General features: G+C 37.1%; 4 protein-coding genes across 10 annotated transcripts; 2 read left to right on the plus strand and 2 right to left on the minus strand.

Moving 5' to 3' along the window:
• Positions 1-805: 805 nt before the first annotated feature.
• On the plus strand, positions 806-1451 carry LOC132188305 (Calcium-binding EF-hand family protein). Its single transcript, XM_059602728.2, has one exon. It carries the CDS (start codon positions 899-901, stop codon positions 1259-1261), a length of 363 nt encoding a protein of 120 aa, XP_059458711.1. The 5' UTR covers positions 806-898; the 3' UTR covers positions 1262-1451.
• Positions 1452-2192: 741 nt separating this feature from the next.
• Positions 2193-6436, minus strand: LOC132187067 (serine/arginine-rich splicing factor RS31). Of its 4 annotated transcripts, XR_009440792.2 has the most exons (7): positions 6360-6436; positions 5868-5981; positions 4021-4133; positions 3658-3887; positions 3246-3548; positions 2995-3092; positions 2193-2783 (listed from the first exon to the last, which is right to left on the minus strand). XR_009440792.2 is itself a non-coding variant. In XM_059601221.2 (6 exons), the coding sequence occupies exons 2-6, from the start codon at positions 5971-5973 to the stop codon at positions 3062-3064; spliced, it is 783 nt and encodes a 260-aa protein (XP_059457204.2). In that variant the 5' UTR covers positions 5974-5981; positions 6360-6436; the 3' UTR covers positions 2795-3061. The 4 variants fall into 4 exon arrangements, 3 of the variants coding, with proteins under 3 accessions (XP_059457204.2, XP_059457205.2, XP_088373854.1); XM_059601221.2 differs by lacking the exon at positions 2193-2783 and having other exon boundaries at positions 2795-3092; XM_059601222.2 differs by lacking the exons at positions 2193-2783; positions 6360-6436 and adding an exon at positions 4277-4757 and having other exon boundaries at positions 2795-3092; positions 5868-5957.
• Positions 6437-10252: 3816 nt separating this feature from the next.
• ECA2 (ER-type Ca2+-ATPase 2) lies at positions 10253-16901 on the plus strand. Of its 4 annotated transcripts, none has more exons than XM_059600507.2 (8): positions 10253-10519; positions 11153-12686; positions 12790-12911; positions 13596-13874; positions 13971-14354; positions 14671-14780; positions 14855-15083; positions 15964-16901. In XM_059600507.2, exons 2-8 carry the CDS (start codon positions 11219-11221, stop codon positions 16522-16524), a joined length of 3153 nt encoding a protein of 1050 aa, XP_059456490.2. In that variant the 5' UTR covers positions 10253-10519; positions 11153-11218; the 3' UTR covers positions 16525-16901. The 4 variants fall into 4 exon arrangements, with proteins under 4 accessions (XP_059456490.2, XP_088373636.1, XP_059456491.2 ...); XM_088517510.1 differs by having other exon boundaries at positions 10253-10391; XM_059600508.2 differs by lacking the exon at positions 10253-10519 and adding an exon at positions 10534-10578.
• A 352-nt stretch (positions 16902-17253) lies between these two features.
• Positions 17254-19624, minus strand: LOC132186529 (Pentatricopeptide repeat (PPR) superfamily protein). Its single transcript, XM_059600509.2, has 2 exons — positions 18542-19624; positions 17254-18430 (listed from the first exon to the last, which is right to left on the minus strand). The coding sequence occupies exons 1-2, from the start codon at positions 19466-19468 to the stop codon at positions 17831-17833; spliced, it is 1527 nt and encodes a 508-aa protein (XP_059456492.2). The 5' UTR covers positions 19469-19624; the 3' UTR covers positions 17254-17830.
• Between the last annotated feature and the right edge of the window lie 180 nt (positions 19625-19804).

Raw genomic sequence — 19804 nt, forward strand, 5'->3', positions numbered from 1 at the left:
AAAAAAGAAAAGTGAAGGATAATTTAGTCTTTTTATACATTTATGTTAGAAGTTAACAGCTAAAACTAACTGAGTAGGATAAATTGATTGAAATTGAAAGTTTAAGGATGTAAATTAAGAGTTTTTAAATTTTGAGGGGTCTTTTCAAAACGCACGATTGTTCAAGATTTCTTTTTTTTTTTGACATATCCACACAAGGGAAGGGGGAGAAGGAATTCAAACTAATAACCTCCACTTCATGAGACGTAGTTCACAAGATCTAAAGCGAAATTTCTCGGAATAATTATGTTTGGTTAGTTATTAGATTTTTTTAAAAAAAATAAAAAATAAAAAGGGCGGCACTCAATAGAACAGAAAACAGAATGGAAGAGTCCAAAATATCAAAATGAAAGAGAAAAGGAAGCTTCGTAGAAGCCAAACACCTGACAAGAATAGCCTCTTCCGTCCTGTGAAGATTACGTCGGCCACGAGATACCCCACTCTCCTTCCTACAGCACCTTCCTAGAAGCCCTTCAAAATCCTAATTAAAAAATAAAAAATAAAAATAAAGTCAATAGTTTAGGAACCATTTATGATCAAGTGGTGGCACTCCCATCGACAACGAAAAGCGAGTGAATCTGTACCACACACGTGTCTCAATTCCAATGGATTTCAACAGGCATGAGTTCCACGGCTTTGATGCGAGAGAACTCGATTCAAGTTTTTTGGACCCGCCAAGCCATTGTGTAGACCCCACAAAAGAAAGCAATGAAACTTTCCATTCTGCTACTGTTTTATATATATATATATATACATGTATATATAACTCCTTAAAGCTATTCTTTTATACCATAGTCACTCAAAATTTCCTCTTCATTCATTGCCAGGAAGCTTCTTTTTGGTCCATCCCCCAAAAACTATGGAAAACAACACGAAATTCACGTACGAGGACCTGTTGCCGGTGATGGCTGACAAGCTGGATGTAGAGGCCTTTGTGGGTGAATTATGCAAGGGGTTCAAGCTCCTGGCAGACCCAGAAAGGAGGCTGATAACCGCCGAGTCTCTGAGGAGAAACTCGGCTCTTCTGGGGATGGAGGGGATGAGCAAAGATGACGCGGAGGCGATGGTCAAAGAAGGCGATCTCGACGGCGACGGCGTGCTTAACGAGACCGAATTCTGCATCCTGATGGTCAGACTCAGCCCTGGGATGATGGAAGATGCTGAGGCATGGCTGGAGAAGGCGCTTGACCAAGAGCACAAGAAATCATCATCTTCAACTTGATCATTAACGTCCTAAATTGTTGTTTTTGTATTAATTCTATGTTTACCCATTTGTTAAGATTGCTGCAGCATGCTGTAGTTTTTCATCAACATGCATGAGAGATCATCATGCAATATGAATGGGAATTATAAATGGTATGTCTTGTTAATGTTTGGATCAATTAATATTGGATTAATTATTTGGTTCATCACTGGTATTGTCAATATTTATTAGCTTTTTAGATTACATCCTGGTAAAAAACGTAGGAGCCAGGGTGAGTTCCTCTGTTAACACAGAGCTGCATAATTGATTAGTCACGAGTAGGAAATAAATTCAACCAAGATATCATGTAAATGCTTTGTGGCTGTTGATTTCTGCCCTGATGCTTTTGACAGTGGACAGAATAATAATGCCTTTGAAATCTGAGGTGAAAGAAAGAGTTGTCATTTTAGAGTGTCATATACTTTTTCTTTCGTTTCTGTCTGCAATAAGGGCTTTAGATTTGGCAACATCTTTTAAGGCAACTTGCTAAAAAAGTATAAGCATTAACAACTTTAAATACAAAACAATCACAAACTATTTTTGTCTTTTGTCTTTATGTTACATCACAACCAAGAAACAAAGGACACCCTATAAAATTTTTACCAAATGAGCCCTTAAATAAAAAGAAGATAATCATAGTTGATCTTAAAATCAAATTATCAAATTCATCCTATAAATTTGAATCCTTTAATGATATTTGATAGCCAAATTATCGAGAAATGACTATACGCCCCATTTGAGAGACTTATTTGTGAGAAATCAACACTCATTTCAACAAGTAAGCTTTTGAAATAAATAACAATTCATCATGATGTTTCCAAAACGGCTTAATCATGCATAAAAGTTACCAAAATAATGGACACATTTTAAACTAAAAAACCCATTATTGTATCTCTTTCCTCTATTAAAATACTAATAATTGACGTTGAAGTAAATGATATTTTCATTTCTTTGATTGGTAAAGACCCGGACCCAATGATTTTAACACTATATGTGCAACGGTTTCCTCGTGGCCTTCAGCCATGGAAATAGCAGAATAACGAAGGGACCACATTTTAAGGCTCATGAAATGGGGAGCACTTCCGGCCTCTGTATATTTGTTCTTCGGAGCTCATCAGTTCAATCCACAATAATTTCATTCATCACGCCGAGGATGAGAGAATGAAATCTGCATAAGCAGCCCTAGATGCAGATGCTAGATAAGCACACTTTATGATCTTGGAGAGTCTGGGACACTATCATTCGTTTTGCCGCGTCCCAAAAATTTACATCAACTTAAATGAAAAAAAAAAAAAGCCTCTTAACATGAAATATGTTCCCTTTCTGTTAGGGCACTATAGATTCAGACTAGCTTTTTTTTTCTTTTTCTTTTTTTTCGAGGCAAGTACAAAAGAAAAGACAACGAAGAACAGTTAAAAAACTAAAAATCGGATGACAATCTCAAGGCCCGTCGCACAGGGAGGGTATCAGGTTCAGGTTTTGGAGGCAAACCCCAATCACACTGTAAACAGGTGAAATGTAAATGCGAATCACTTTAAACATAACATCGAGTAATTGAAACTTCAAAGTTCTGCAAATATACTCAAAAGCCTAATAAAAATCCATAAATTTCTCCATAATCACCCCTAAACCCAAAATCCTTATGGCATAAAGCATTCAACAGAAAATACCCAAGTAATGTGCGGAAATGCTTTCTCCTCTTAAATATGTACCTTAGTCTAAGAGTACCGTAATAAAAGTTCAGTTTTTGTTACTTCCCAAGAACCAGGGGACAATCCTTCAAGTTCTTGACCTTCTAACAGGTGACCGGCTGCAGGTTGAGATTCAAGGAAGACCAAAAAATGGAAAGATTAAAAAAATGGAAATGCAAGACAAGCAATGAAATTACAAACATAGAATTTTATAAATGCAAAATACCACAAAATGATATTACCAACACAAAAGACACTACAAGTATGAATACCTCCGGAATCGGCCATATTCTGGGCTCCTGTTCCTACCATAAATAGGACTTCTGTTTCTACCATAATCAGGACTCCTGCGCTTGTCATATACTGGGCCATTGTACCTGTCATAGATAGGGCTGCGAGGCCGACCATAATCAGGACTTGGGCGCCTGTGATACACTGGACTTGGTGATCTTCTGTAAGGACTAACCCCACGCCCACCATACCCTCCTCTTCTAGGGCTATCATAATACCTGTCTCCCTTCTCATCATCATCCCTCAAAGCATATTCAACAGATACTACCCTGTCTAATAGCTTGCTGCAAAATGACAAAAGATTCATCAGTTTAGTAGGTACATGTATGGTTAGAATTACTGATATCAAGAGGGAGATAACCAAGCAATGCAATGAAAAACCATACTACCAACCTCATGTGAGTACACTCGAGGGCTTTGGTAGCATCCTCCTGAGTCTCAAACTGTACAAATGCAAAGTTCCGTCGAATTCGAACATGAAGGATCTTTCCGTAACCGTCAAAGTGTCTTTCTATATCACGAACAGTTGTACGTTTCGGATCAAAGTTAATTACGAACAAGGTTTTAGTGGGCCTCTGGTTTGCCACTGACCTAGATTCATCTCTAGGGCGGCCACGTTCACCCTGAAAGAGTAGTCATGATCAGGAAAAATGGGATACTGATTCCTTTGATAATTGATCAAAAGAAAAATACTCAACTTCAAGAACACAATAAAATGTAAGTGCCATAAAAGGGACTCTTAAGAAATTATCGTACCCTAGCCCACTCCACTGAGAGCCTACGCCTGCCATAACCAAATGGCCTATTATCAATGCCACGAATAGCATCTTCGGCATCATGCTCATCCATAAAATAAACAAAAGCAAAACCTGCAGAAATATATTAAAAAAAAATACAAAAATCAGAGGCTGAACTCAAGATGGATGGCATTAGCATATCATACAATCAGCAGGTAGCAAGTTAGCCCCAGGTTTCTTTTTCCCTGACAAATGCTAAATAAAAATTACAACACCTGCATATAAGAGAGGGGCTGATGCACATAAGGCCGTAGAGGCGTTGCATGATGAACTAATGATTGTAGCATGTAAAAAGTTTTAATCCAAAATTTCAGGTCTGAGGTGTCACTGCTAAGCATGCTTCGCCATTCAGAAAGCACAAGTTCAGTAACAGAAGACATAGGATGACAGATTTCATTGATCCCACTATAACCAGTTGTTGGTGCATGACAGATTTCATTGATCCCCTATGATCATTGTTCGTAGGCATGGCATAATAAATGAACTGATTCCACTATGAGAATTCTTGTGAAGTGGCAAGCGATGAAGTGAGTGAGTGAAGGATTGATCGGAGTGTAGAAAATGCAGGATGATGCTATCTTTGGGTAGAAGGAGAGCAGGCATGCAAGAAGGTTTCCTTTCCAAAATAAGTATTTTGCACAGATGTTGGCGAGCCCAGATAGAAGCTCACAGCTCATTTTCCATTAGTAGAAGTTCCTGCGTCAAAAGAAACACTTAAATATGGAGATTTTCTCCAACGAAATTGCAAATTTGTGGCTCCCATTCATTTTCATTTTGGAAACAGGCATTGGATATGCACACTACACAAGTAGCTACATATTCATATCCAATGAATTTATGCTTTTTAGAAAAATTTTGTTTATTAAAAGTCATTGTAGGGGATATACTCGTGCCCAGTAATCAAGGAAGAAGCCACAGCTCAAAAAATCACCTAGAAACTAGGACAAACCCTCAGAACCCATACCACTCTATCTTAAAACTGATTAACCAAATAATTGAGGACGACAGAAAAAGGAAAAAGGGACAAGAAGGAGAGTGCCCCAAATAGATAAAAATAAAAAAAATAAAAAATAAAACCGTGTTCAGTTATGAACTAACTTAGAGTTTTACTCAATTAGAACAAAGAATTCAAACCCCCATTCTGTAGTACATCCAGATCAATAAAAACGGTATACTAATAAAAGTGGGTAGCGCAGGGCATAACTTTCACATTATTTAACAACCAAATCGGCACTTCTAAGAGATATGGTCAGATAATCAATTATAAAATCAATATAAGAACCCCAAACTGTTAGCTTATTTATTCTTGAATCAAAATTTTGTATACCATATAAGAGAAGAGCTGAAAGATTAATCTCGAATCATATGATCAAATGACCCATCTCCAAGCTAATCAACAAATGACAGGCATTTAGTTTCAAACTCCTGAAGGAAAGATAACCCACAAGCTCACACTTCCACGAGTAGAAAACACCAGGAGCAGGTGTTTGATTGAAACAAGCCTACCAACACACAAGAATACATAGCAGAACAATAGCAAATGACACAACATAGACAAATTCCGGCTGGAATGTAAGCCACCGCCAAGAAAGGCTGCCCTATGATAATGCTGCTACTTCGACGTGGGGTAGCAAAGATCTAAAATGCCCTTGTTAAAAACCGCAATTGCCATGCAATTATGAATAAAAGGTTTCAGCCCACCTTAATGATAAGTGATCATATATCACAGACAATTTCTTCGAAATATATGCCGTGAAAAGCCTATAGAATGCGATAACATCAAAATCAAACAACAACTACGTTTACCAGATTTCATGTCCACGCGCTCGATCTTCCCATATTTTCCGAACAAATGCTCCAGGTCAGACTGGCGAGTATCGTACTCGAAGTTGCCCACGAAAATCGGCCTCATCGTCTCAACTACTCCAACAAAACGTACGACCAATAATCAGATAACATATAATAAAAGAAAACGACTATCTAAACAATCCTCAAGCTCCGTTTGGCTCCTGAGAAAATACAACGAAAAAGCGCTTGGGAACCAGAAAAAGCGGGCGTTGCTCTCTTGGAAAAGCAATAGACATTCGTTTCTTTAATCAAAAGCGAAGTAAAGCATAAAAGGAAGAATCTCCCTTTTGTTTCTCGTCTTATCCGATGAACCAACCAGGCAACAAAAAAAAATTGATGAAAAACTAAATAAACAAAAAAGCGCAAGAAATCACCGGGCAAGAGGAAGATAACGAAAAGCTAATTACTTAAAAGACGAGAGAGATTAACAAAAGGATTAGAGAAAAGAACCTTAAAAGCCTTCGTTTCCTCTCAGGCAGAAGTAAACCCTAGGAGAGAGAGAGTAATTTGTGTTTTTGTGTGAATTTTGGTAAAGAGGAGTTTTTATATTGCCAAGCGAAGTTTTTATGCTAAACGTTCTTCGTGGCCGTCCGATCTTGAGGGAATCGGATGGTGTTGCCTGGTAGAGTGGGACCGGGTAGTGAGTGGAAGTCTTCCTTCGACGGATTATATGGTTCAAAGAATAATTAAAGCCCAAAAGGCGTCAATGCTATTATTACTTATTAACTTCTATTTGGGCTTAACCCCAATTATCACGGCCCACATCAGATAACCCCCATTAGGCCATTATATTTGTCAAGTTTCAAAGTTTTTCAAAACTTTTTTTTTTCTTCTTCTTTTTTCTTGAAAATAACTTTTCAAAAACAACATAATTGAAAACAATTTCAGACAGGCCATTACTCTTTACAAAATTGTTTTGTTTGTTAAAGCTTTTTTCTTTTCCCTTTTGTTTTTTCTTTTTCGAACAAAAACTTTAAACACTTCCATTAACACTCAAAATTAGTTTTATCTTTATGGCACATCAAAATACTTATTTAAATTAAAAGCAAAACTACACACTCCAAAATACATTAACAAATGAAAATACTTGTGCAACACATTTTGTAGTTTATGGAGGGGATTTTACCCACCTCTCTCAGTAAAAAGTGCATAATACATAGCGAAGAAGTTCTGTCAAGCAACACATTTATTTGAAAATAATATGGAGGGAACCTCTTGAGGGGGTGGTTAAAATAAATTGAGATGCAACTGTTGATAAACCAGACAAGAAGATGGGTGTGGGGTAATAGCTAGAAACGATGGGGGTTTATATTTGGGGTGTCAATGCGTTTATGGTTAACGGTTATTAGCAAAAGTCGCTAACTGTAATCGCTTTAGCAGTTATTCAATTTTACTAACTCTAATTGTAACCGCATAGCAGTTAGCTATTAACCACCGGTTAGCAGTTAGTAAAACATGTAACCGCCCGGTATAACCATTTTTAAAAAATTGGGCGTTTTGGGCTTCTTTTTTTAGGCTTTCTCAAGATAAACATATAACCAAAATTTAGTTTTGGGCTTTTTTTGGATCATTATATCATTTTTACTTCATTTGTTTTTTTTGCATTTTTCTTCTTGGGCCAAATTGCTATAAAAAGAGCCCATATTGAAAAATCAAAAATATTTGACCCCAAATTTACATTTACTTGTACTTAAAGAAAAAAAAAAATTCTTAAATATAAATTGTAACGTGTTAAAATTTAGTTTTAACATGTAAAAAGTCTTTAAAAGAACATTTAGTTTTAACAAGGATTTGTACATTAATAATATGATTAATTTGAATAAAGTATTGAATTTTTATTAAATCATATGATTAAGTATTGATCTTATATATTTATATTATTCATATGCATATATGTATAATTATAATTCATAATATTTATAGACTTATAAGTTTATAACATACATTAGAACTAAGTCTCTACGTACTTAATTGTTATATTAATATGAATTGATATACTTATGACTTATGTCATATTATATATGTATAATTTGTTATTATATAATCATATAAATTATAATGATAATACATTAATACTTCAATTGTAGTTATAAGTAACACATTGTTTAATCCAATATCAATTACTTAATTTGATATTATGCGAATCACATTATCATTGAACATTAATAATATAATTCACTTTAATAAGTATTTGAATTGTTATTGAATCATATGATTAAGTATTATTTTTATACATGTATATTATTCAATATGCATAATTGCATATATGTATAATGTATAATTATAATTTATAGCATACATTGGAACTAAGTCTCTAGATACTTGATTGTTGTATTAGTATGAACTTGCATACTTATGATTTATGAGTTATGTCATATTATATATGTATAATTTGTTATTATATAATCAAATGATTTAATGATCAATTGATCATGTGATATAATCATATAAATTATAGTGATAATATATTCATACTAAAATTGTGATATAATGATCAATTGATTATGTTATATATATAAATATTATTATTATTATAATTATAAAAATATATTATATAAAAAGACAGTTAGCGCTTACGGTTAGAAAACCACCCGCATTAACACCCCTAGTTTATATCGCAACTATGTGTACCTCAGGTCCTCAATGCCATTTATTACTAACCCAATAGTAGTTGAGGCACTGACAACTGGAAAGGCAACAAAATTTTGCACAGATCCGAGGCTCCAATGACTAATTGTAGAGAATTATGCTCTGGAAATTTTGCATGCTTTGGGAAAGGAGGGCTCTTGTTTGAGTTGGTATGGTTAATTGATCGGATCGATAATATGCGAGCTATGATAAATGGTATTCAACCATGGTTTGTAGGACATATTATAACGGAAGCAATTGGAACAACTCATCGTTTGGCAAGAAACAGTTGTTTACCAATCTTTAGAACCAAGTGTGTGGATGGAAGATGGTGAATTTTTTTTTTGAGTGTGGAAATTCTTTCTTATTTTAGCATAAAATAACCTGCCTTCATGCTATCTTGCATAATACTCTGTTTTAAAGCAAAATGTTATATAGTGAGAAAAAAGAAAGCATATGTCCCACAAAAGGAAGTGACAAAAAATATTGTGTGGCCCATCCCATGGCTTTAAAAAATGAGTGTCATTCTCTCATTATCTAGGGATTCTGATTCGGTGATCCTCTGACTAAGTAAAGACAAAAGAAGTTTCCTGGAACTTTGGTGGCTCCTACCAACAATAAAGGACTCAACTGCAAAAAACAAAAAACAAAAAAGAATAAAAATAAAACTAAAGGACCAATACCATAATAATATAATTAATTACACGCGCATCGCCGGACAGTAAAAGCGGATTAAGATTTTGACACAAGCCTGTCTACCGTCCAGCTGTCCTGTCCCCACTCTATAAAACCCTTTTCCTTCTGTCGTTGGAACTAGAATATATATATTCAAAACCATATTATGACGTAAGATCCCTTGCAAGCTAACCCATAAATTCTATATCACCAATCGACAGAAAAGTTGTCTATGTTTTAAATTTGAAAATTTCTAAGAGAAATATACACATATACTCTCTCAACACTTTTAATCGTAAAAGAAAAAAAAAAAACTAGTCGTGGGTCCCCAAACAGATACAACACTACTGTGAGACACACGGGAGATAGTCGGAGAAATGATAAATTTTTTTTTTTTAACCATCTTATTATAATGAATGAGTGAATCTACCATTTAATTTTTATGAAATTCACGTTAGTTTATAAATTTAATAATAAATTTATAAAATTTAGAAAAAAATATAATTAAAAGATAGGTGAAAAAATAATATATAACATGTCTCTCCGTATAGTGGATTATGGGATGACTGTGTCCGCTCCCCATTCCCGTTGAGTTAAACTGACTTATAATTTGAAGAAATGTGCACTTTTTTTCAACTGAAAACGTGAACTCCAGCTAGCAAAGTCATTGCCTTCCACACTGGGATTAGGTCAACAAATAGAAACTGCAGGTCCCCGCAGTGTCTCGCATTTCACCTACCTATCTACTTTTTTGTTGGGTGTTTCTACGTTTGTTTCTTGGTTTTGCTTTTGTGTCTATTGCTTTATTCTTGGGGTTCAAAAATAAAAAATAAAAAAACGCACACAAAATTGCTGCTATGGACGTACTATCATTATCATATGGTCACAACTCACAAGTCAACAACATTGCCTAACTTTTGGGTCAGTTGACAGTGGCACTGGCATGGAAAAATCTACCTAGTTTTTTTTTTTTTTTGAAAGGAGCCAAACTTTGAAGTTTGAAGGGTATTTTAACCACGTCTTCTTTTTGAAATTTTAACTGTTTTTGGAGAGGAATTTTCAAATCAAAGTTTGAAAGATGCCAAAATTCCCAACGCACTGAACCTCCAAAAGAAGCAAAGTGAAGCCTTAAGAATAAGATAGTCCAAGTCTTTTATATTCCTTTGTGTGTTTGATAAGGTTTTAGCTTTCTCTTTCAGTGAAAGTGAACTCAAAGAATTTTTCTTTGGGCTTTGCTTTGTCTCCAAGCATTCAACTTTGCTGTTTACTACCTCTTGTTGTTCAAAGGTTTATTTATTTTCCTTCAAGTAAGTCGGAGAATTCAAATTTCTGTTTTTTCGTCTTGTCTTCCTCTCTGGGTTTTTGGGTACCTTTTTTTTTGCCGCATTATTTTGTAGTGTTTTTCTGAATCTCATGTTGGGTTTCATTTATTTGGCTATTATTAAGGTTGATGATGTTTAGTTGGCAGTTTGTAGTGTGCTTAGTTATTTGCAGGCTGTTTTTTTTTTTTTTTTAAAAAAAGAATTCTCTAAGATTGCCCTTTTGTTTGTTCTGTCTCTCTGAATTGTCGGTTGGAATTCAGGACTAGTCATTATTGTGGTTTCTAGTATTCGGGTTGGCTACCTGTGGTAGTAAAGAAGTTAGGGGGTGGGGTGGGGGGGGGGGAGGGGGGGGGGGGGGGGGGGGTGGTTTCTTTTCTTTTTTCTTTTTGTTTTTGGTTCCATTATTTGCCTCTGGTGAGACTAGAGAGGAAAAGAAGTAGATGGTAGTTCGTAATTGTTCTTAACAATAAATGTCCTTGTGGAAGTTTCCTTTTCCTATTATTTACTTTAAACATTGTTTTATGACATTGTAATTTAGAGAGTTCTTTTTTTCTTTTGAATTTCAGTTTACAGTCGATGATGTTTGCTGAAATTTGTTGTGTTTGTCCTTTTTGTTAGGAATTTGATATGATTTCAAGAGAATTTTGATTGAAATATTCGTTTGAACTCCAAATTGATCCATCAATGGACGAGAAACCGTTCCCTGCATGGTCATGGTCCGTGGAGCAGTGTTTGAAAGAGTTCAGTGTGAAACTTGACAAGGGTTTGAGCACTTATGAGGTTGAAAAGCGGCGTGAGAGGTATGGTTTGAACGAGCTCACCAAAGAGAAGGGAAAGCCCTTATGGCGACTTGTGTTAGAACAATTTGATGACATGCTTGTAAAGATACTTCTAGTTGCAGCCAGTATATCTTTTATTCTAGCTTACATGCATGGAACCGAATCTGGGGAGTCTGGATTTGAAGCTTTTGTGGAACCCTTTGTGATTGTCTTGATTCTAGTCCTCAACGCCATTGTTGGAGTTTGGCAAGAGAGCAATGCTGAAAGGGCGCTTGAGGCTCTGAAAGAGATGCAATGTGAATCTGGGAAGGTTTTAAGGGAGGGTTACTTGGTGCCGGATTTGCCTGCAAGAGAGCTCGTTCCAGGGGATATTGTGGAATTGCGGGTAGGAGACAAAGTCCCAGCCGACATGAGAATTGCGGCTTTGAAAACCACGACTTTGAGAGTTGAGCAGAGCTCTTTGACTGGAGAGGCTATGCCGGTTTTGAAAGGCACGGATCCTATATTCATGGATGACTGTGAATTGCAGGCTAAAGAAAATATGGTTTTTGCAGGCACAACAGTTGTGAATGGGAGCTGTATCTGCATTGTTGTTAGTACGGGGATGAACACTGAGATTGGGAAGATACAAAAGCAAATACATGAGGCCTCTCTGGAAGACAGTGACACCCCTTTGAAGAAGAAGCTGGATGAATTTGGGAGCAGGCTAACTACTGCAATCGGCATTGTTTGCCTCGTTGTGTGGATCATAAACTACAAAAATTTCCTCTCGTGGGATGTTGTGGATGGATGGCCTGCAAATATTCAATTTTCCTTTGAGAAATGCACTTACTATTTTAAGATTGCTGTTGCTTTAGCGGTTGCTGCCATCCCAGAAGGCCTTCCTGCTGTAATTACGACGTCTTTGGCTCTTGGTACGAGGAAAATGGCACAAAAGAATGCAATTGTGCGGAAGCTTCCAAGTGTAGAGACCTTAGGATGCACAACTGTGATTTGTTCAGATAAAACTGGGACTCTGACCACAAATCAGATGTCTGTGACAGAATTCTTCACTTTGGGAGGGAAAACAACGGCTTCTCGAATCTTTCATGTTGAAGGCACTACTTATGATCCCAAGGACGGGGGAATTGTTGACTGGACTTGCTACAATATGGATGCTAATTTGCAAGCCATGGCAGAAATATGTGCTGTTTGCAATGATGCTGGGATCTATTTTGATGGCCGTCTCTATAGAGCTACAGGTTTGCCCACTGAGGCAGCTCTTAAGGTTTTGGTTGAAAAGATGGGAGTTCCAGATGTCAAGGCGAGGAACAAAATTCGCGATACACAACTTGCTGCAAACTATTTGATTGACAGCAACACGGTGAAATTAGGTGAGCAGAAAAAAAAAAAAAAAAAAAAAAACTTTCTATGGATGACATAAATTGTGTGAAAGCTGTGAAATTTTCCACATTTATTCACTTTTACTTACTACAGGCTGTTGTGAGTGGTGGGTGAAAAGATCCAAAAGGGTTGCCACATTGGAGTTTGATCGCATCCGCAAGTCAATGAGTGTTATTGTGCAGGAGCCATCTGGGCATAACCGACTTCTTGTCAAGGTGATTGTTATTTTTGAACTTCATACCTTTATCAAAATGAAGATGGGTAATATAGCTGGTGTTTGATAACGTGTTTTTTGGAGGTGTTTTTTTGTGTTCCGGTTGAAAAAGTTTTTTGATGTAACATAAAGGTGAAAGTAGTTTTAAGTTTTTAGTAAGCGTTTTGTTAGGAAAGTTGTTTATTAATGTTTTGACCTTTTTGAGTAAAAAGGAGAAAGGAAAAAGAGAAGTGTTAGCAAACAAGCCTAGACGTATGACTTGGTTTTGACCTTTTGAGTTTGCTGTTGGTAAAATGAGAAGAAGATTAAGTGATATCTTCAATCTTTTCCTCCCAGTCAAAGTGTTATTTGGAAGGTTGACTTCACTCCAAGAAGTTGTCCAGTTAGTTTAAACTTGAATCTGAAGTCAGCCTGAGATAATATTGCATACTTTTAATGTATTATAATCATTGCATAAACAACATAATTGTGTAAATATCCGGTTACAGTCCAGTGTTAATAGTATTTTTGTCCTGATGAAATTGTTGACTGAATTGTATGATTTTAGACATAATCCTTCCGACAGTTGCTAGATAACTTCGTTGCAGTCAGGTCAACATTGCTTTATTCAGAAATTGCAGCATATTTCAGCACTTATTTCATCTAGTGTACTTCTACATTCTTTAAAAAGATTTGAGATTTACAGGGTGCTGTTGAGAGTTTACTGGAGCGCACTTCTCTTGTCCAACTCGCTGATGGATCCCTTGTTCCAATAGATGAACCTTGTAGGCAACTATTGCTTTTGAAACTCCAGGAGATGAGTTCAAAGGGATTGCGCTGCTTGGGTTTGGCATATAAGGATGAGTTGGGAGAGTTTTCTGACTACTATGCTGAGAGTCATCCTGCACATAAGAAGTTGCTTGATCCAGCTTGCTACTCCTCAATTGAAAGTGACTTAGTTTTTGTTGGGGTTGTTGGTTTGAGAGTGAGTATATGTCACTGGTTTTGCTGTTCACATCAATTAATTAATTTTTAAATCTGTTTCATTTAAAGATTTTTATTTAACAACTAAATTGAACAGGATCCTCCGCGTGATGAAGTTCATAAAGCAATTGAGGATTGTAGAGCAGCTGGGATTAAAGTTATGGTGATAACTGGAGACAATAAATCCACAGCTGAGGCAATTTGTCAGGAAATTAATTTGTTTTTTAAAGGTGAAGATCTTAGAGGGAGAAGTTTAACAGGTAAAGAGTTCTCGGCACTCTCGTCTGCACAACAAATTGAAATATTGTCAAAACCTGGAGGGAAGGTTTTTTCGCGTGCTGAGCCTAGGCATAAGCAAGAAATTGTGAGGACGCTGAAGGAGATGGGGGAGATTGTTGCAATGACTGGAGATGGAGTAAATGATGCGCCTGCACTTAAACTTGCTGACATTGGGATTGCCATGGGAATTACTGGAACTGAGGTAATATATCCATTTATCCTTGGGGCTTCTGTAATACGCCTTTTCTGTTGTGGGTTGCCTTAATCTCTCCCTCCTTCAATACCTCCTGCTGTGAAGGGGTTGCCATCACAAGCCATTGCTGTAGCCTAAAGGGCAATGTAGCATCCAATTTTTAACCCTTGTTAGATTTTCCTTGCACTGAATTGAACCTATGCCTTGAGTTACAACAGAGGATTTTCTCTTTTAATTTCGGCCCTCATGGTATGAATTTGAGATCCCTTTAGAATCATGGTGGTTTACTGGTTTGTTAATAATTCGTCGTTCTTAAACATTACAGGTTGCAAAAGAAGCTTCAGACATGGTTTTGGCAGATGATAATTTTAGTACCATTGTTTTGGCTGTCGCTGAGGGTCGCTCAATTTATAATAACATGAAAGCCTTTATCAGGTACATCTCTTACTTCGTCTCCTTTTCCCTTTTGACTGAATTCAAGGAATTCTTTTAATTTCCTCAGTCTGCAGGTACATGATATCATCTAATGTTGGAGAGGTAATATCCATATTCTTGACTGCTGCACTGGGGATACCAGAATGTATGATACCTGTGCAGCTCCTGTGGGTGAATTTGGTTACTGATGGCCCTCCTGCAACTGCTCTTGGTTTTAACCCTGCTGATGTTGATATAATGCGGAAACCGCCCCGCAGAAGTGATGATGCTCTAATACATTCTTGGGTTCTTCTCCGTTATTTGGTTAGTATGATTTATACTCTTCATCTTTGCTTCCAACTTCTGTATGGCAGAAGTCATGCTAGTCCTTCTTATATATAACTTGCTAGTATCTGAACCAAGAAGAATTGTGGCTTAACCACATAATTGAAGATAAATCAATATTTTCAGTTTCCAAAAAAATTATTGGGCAATAATCCCATTTGGTTTGTAATTCATAGCGTTTCACATCACTGAGAACTATTTGGATTGATGTGCCAGTATTTGCACTGGTCTAATAGTCTATGTAATAATTAATGTTAAGAAACTTAAGCCCTTTAAAATTATCCTAGACAATATTTAGAGCAAAACTAAAATGTCCAGAATGGGAGGGTGACTCTAAAGAACCTTTGAGCCAATCTGGGAAACAAAAACCTAGAATAGGCTACCCTGCCAATGGTATATGTTATACACATTGCATAATTTGAATTTCTTACATTAAAATTCACAAATACAAACCTATTATTTTCAGACATACCTATCACAATCATGCGTTGTGAGTACCTATGGTTTTTTTTTAAAAAAAAAAAAAAATCATGCGTCATAAGGTATTGTTTTGATACTTTTAAGTGGCACATTATGTAACAGATGCTTAAGCCACATCCATAAATTTATAGGTCATTGAGCAAAATGATATTTAGAAAAGTTCAAATCATGTAATTTATAGCTCTAATAAATACATGGAAAGAAATGAAATTATATCCCAGTTAGCAAATGAAAGAGGAGTCTGTTGTAAGATCAAACTTTCTACCATTCACTGCATGAGATAAACTGATGCTGAAAAGTTCACTCTACATATCAATTAAGTGAAGTTTGTTGTTAACATCCACTGCATTACTCAATACTTATGCATCCCAAATGGCAGGTAATTGGTTCTTATGTGGGCATTGCAACCGTTGGCATCTTTGTCTTGTGGTACACTCAACCTTCTTTTATGGGTATCAATCTCATCAGTGATGGGCATACACTAGTTGAATTATCTCAGCTTCGCAATTGGGGGGAGTGCCCGTCATGGTCGAATTTCACCGCAAGTCCATTCACGGTTGCTGGGGGCCGCATGATCTCGTTTACCAACCCTTGTGACTACTTTTCCATCGGTAAAGTGAAGGCAATGACTCTCTCGCTTTCTGTGTTGGTGGCAATCGAGATGTTAAATTCCCTGAATGCAGTTTCAGAAGACAACAGCTTGGTGAAAATGCCACCTTGGAGGAACCCTTGGCTTTTGGTTGCCATGTCAGTGTCATTTGGACTTCACTGCCTCATTCTCTACGTTCCCTTCCTGGCAGACGTGTTTGGTGTCGTGCCATTGAGTCTGAACGAGTGGATTTTGGTCATTTTGATATCAGCACCTGTGATTCTTATTGAGGAGGCTCTTAAATTTGTGGGGAGGAATCAAAGGTGGATAGCAAAGGAGAAGACAGCATGATCAAATTTCAGGTCCATGATTGGCGTGGGAGCAAATTCATTCAGGTCACAGATGGACCAAACCATTCTTTCATAAATTTATTTTTCTGGAAGGTTGTAGGGTTTTATATGGAGGACACACCAGTCACGTTTGTTTATTCCCATTAGAAAAAAAAAAAAAAAAAAAAAAAAAAAAAATTATAAGTATTGTTTTATCTCTTAACTTCGAGGCTATTATCCCAAATTCTGCATTTTTCTCACTCTGAAAATACAGAACTTTGGGGTTCACTCTTATCTCACAATCAATTCCCATAGTTTGTGAACTTTTGGCTAAATTTTACACATACTACCATTATTTGTAGGGTATAATTTATAAAGATATATATCTTTATTTGGTTATTTCTGTAGCTTAACAAGTTTTGGTCTTGTATTTTCTTGTTCTCAATGTGGAGTGTGTAATGCTTACCTAACAAATTCGTCAGAGCAGGCATCATCATTGGGTAAGTTGGCTTTCAAATTATAACTAAATAAATTTATGGTTGTTAACATGTGGGCAACTTTGGAATGAATAACGAGCGACTGACTGGAGCTTTGGTCTTGGTGCTTTAAGGATAATCATTAAGATACCAACCAACAGCATCATCATGATAAAACAGAGAGGACAAAAGATAGAAAACAGCAACCACCAATCACTTGAAGCAAAGGATAAGAAGATAGGTTTAGATAAAACTAATCCCAGTAGGTAGCATTCATTTTTCAGTGTTTATCTCTTGTACATATATGTCATACTTGTAACAAACTATATTATAAATGCAATAGCCTTCACCATGTTGAGGTAACACTCGGGCTTTCCAGACACTTCTGTTAGGTTTTTAGTATTTGACAAATTCAGTGTCAAAAACATCTTATGTTGTGGGTTTTAAGTTTAGGATTAAGTCGGATCATAATGTGGTTATAAAAAAAATATTAGCAAGTTAAGTAGCAAACTTACGATGCTAAGAGGCTGGGCCGGGGACTCGAGGTCATGCTATGGTTTGATCTGTCTTAAGAGAGTGTATGTGGATCCCTCACATTGTAGGCCCATCTAGATCCTTTCTAATTTGTGTTCCGGCAGGTAAGGTGCATTGTAGGCCCATCTAAATTTGACTAATTTTGTGACATGACTAATCTTTTTGAGGTAATAACCTAAAAATGACTAACTCTTTTCCTAGATCTAATGCTATGCTATGCCAAATGGCCTTGAAAAATTATCCCAGCTTTAATCAAGTTAACTATCCACAAATAGTGCACACAGTTGCTTCCTTCAAAATTAAGATCATATATTGGTATCACTGTTCTTCAAGTTCGGATTCACAATCAGTTGCATTTCTTTGAAGCTTCATCTTTGTATAAACTCCATCCAGTAATGCATATATTTCATAACTTTTTGGATGTGACCTATCGTTCACAATGAAATTATGAATTTGGCCTCCCTCTTCAATGGAACTATACCCTGCTGCCTTCGTAATTTGGCCACCCTTCATCAACTTCCTCAGCTTTGAAACCCCAGCCCATTGGCCTGCTGACGCATAAATATTGGAAAGAATGACATAGTTACCTGGATTCCATGGTTCAAGCTTAAAGAGGGACTCGGCTGCTATTTCAGCCAGCTCAACATTCCCATGGAAACTACAAGCCCCCAGAAGTGCACCCCATATAGCACAATCTGGTTTCATAGGCATACTCCGTATGAGATTATAAGCTTCTTGCAGTTCTCCTGAACGGCCTAGCAGATCAATCATGCATCCATAATGTTCTAATTTGGGCGTGATACGAAAGTTTTTTTCCATTGATCCAAAGAGTTGTCTGCCTTTTATGATCATGCCTCCATGAGTGCATGCCAAGAGAAGTCCCACAAATGTAACATCATCTGGTGCAATTCCTTCTCTCTGGTATAAAGCAACAGTGCACAAAAAGTGATAGTGAGAACCTAAAAGCATTATAATTTGCAATACTAGACATTCATTAATGAAAGAGAGCTAAGCAAAGAGAATGCATACCAGCATTTGACCATAAAGCTCTAGAGCCTGGTTGCATCTTCCGTGAACAGCTAAACCTGTGATCATTGAGTTCCAAGAACACAATGTTCTGCAGCGGCCAATCTCATAAAACACATGCCAAGCCACATCAATTTTACCACACCTTGCATACATTTCCAATACAGCATTGCTTACATACAAATTCTTGAAGAACCCATTTTTTCTTGCATATGCTTCAATCCTCTCTCCAACCTCCAATGCCCCAAGATTTGCGCAAGCTGGAAGAACACTAGCTATAGTCACTTCATTCGGCCTCACATCTTTCTCCTTTTCCATCCTCAAAAACATCCTTAAGGCCTTTGCGTACTGTCCATTTTGTGAGTACCCAGATATCATTGCCGTCCATGATATCACATTTCTGTAAGGCATCAAACCGAACAATTCTAACGCACCCTCCATATCCCCGGACCTGGCATAGCCCGCAATGGTTGAATTCCATGTGGGTATATCTTTTACTTCCATTTCATCAAATTGTTGGCGTGCTGAGGCCAACATGCCCAGTTTAGCATACATGTCAACCAAAGCAGTCGAGGCAAACACGTCATCCTCGAAACCCGACTTGACAAAATGGGCGTGGAGCATTTGGCCATGGGGACGGGAGGAGAGGGAAGCACAAGTGGCGAAGAGGAAGGTGAAGCTGTGTTGATTTGGCGGGCAGCCTTGAAGGCACATTTGGGAGTAGAGAAATACGCTCTGGTAGTATTGTCCATGACAAGAATAAGCTTGAATAAGCTTGCTATAGAGAAAGACGGTTGGCTTGGGAATAAGGTCGAACAGCTTTTGGGCATATGAAAGGTTCGGGATTTGAAGTAGTCTGACAATGAGGGTTTCGGCGTGGTCGATGCCATTTCTAAGAGTGTAGGCGTGGATTTGCTTCAGCTGGTTCATAATAAACCCACCCACCCAATCCAATATAAATATATAGTAATAGAATTTGGATTCTGGTAGCCAAATTATCTGAATGGCCCCAGCAAGTTAAGGGGTGGCTTTCGTTTTGTTGCTTTTCGGCCGGAGGCTTCTGTTGATTTCATGTTTCTCTTTTCTGGGTTCTTAAAAGGGAAATTAAAGTTTTGAGTCAGATATGATGTGAATACTTATGTTAGGGCAAATTTCCAGACCGACGACAATTTGGTTTGCCATGGGCTGGCCCATGTCTTGTCCTAATGGCCTTCTTCTGTGCACCTTGGCTTGCCACACACAAAGCCATAATCTAATTTAGGTTAA

Source organism: Corylus avellana, chromosome 6, assembly GCF_965113065.1.
Source record: "Corylus avellana chromosome 6, dhCorAvel1.hap1.2, whole genome shotgun sequence".
Lineage (NCBI taxonomy): Eukaryota > Viridiplantae > Streptophyta > Magnoliopsida > Fagales > Betulaceae > Corylus > Corylus avellana.

Excerpts from the sequence above, each read along its gene's own strand:
- LOC132188305 (XM_059602728.2), top strand. The coding sequence starts at position 899 with ATGGAAAACAACACGAAATTCACGTACGAGGACCTGTTGCCGGTGATG.
- LOC132187067 (XM_059601221.2), bottom strand. The coding sequence starts at position 5,973 with ATGAGGCCGATTTTCGTGGGCAACTTCGAGTACGATACTCGCCAGTCT. Across the intron at positions 4,134-5,867 it reads GCGCGTGGACATGAAATCTG|GTTTTGCTTTTGTTTATTTT; the intron begins GTAAACGTAGTT and ends ATATTTCTGCAG. Across the intron at positions 3,888-4,020 it reads TCTCAGTGGAGTGGGCTAGG|GGTGAACGTGGCCGCCCTAG; the intron begins GTACGATAATTT and ends CTACTCTTTCAG.
- ECA2 (XM_059600507.2), top strand. The coding sequence starts at position 11,219 with ATGGACGAGAAACCGTTCCCTGCATGGTCATGGTCCGTGGAGCAGTGT. Across the intron at positions 13,875-13,970 it reads TTGGGGTTGTTGGTTTGAGA|GATCCTCCGCGTGATGAAGT; the intron begins GTGAGTATATGT and ends TAAATTGAACAG. Across the intron at positions 14,355-14,670 it reads TGGGAATTACTGGAACTGAG|GTTGCAAAAGAAGCTTCAGA; the intron begins GTAATATATCCA and ends TAAACATTACAG.
- LOC132186529 (XM_059600509.2), bottom strand. The coding sequence starts at position 19,468 with ATGAACCAGCTGAAGCAAATCCACGCCTACACTCTTAGAAATGGCATC. Across the intron at positions 18,431-18,541 it reads AGCTTTATGGTCAAATGCTG|AGAGAAGGAATTGCACCAGA; the intron begins GTATGCATTCTC and ends GCTTTATACCAG.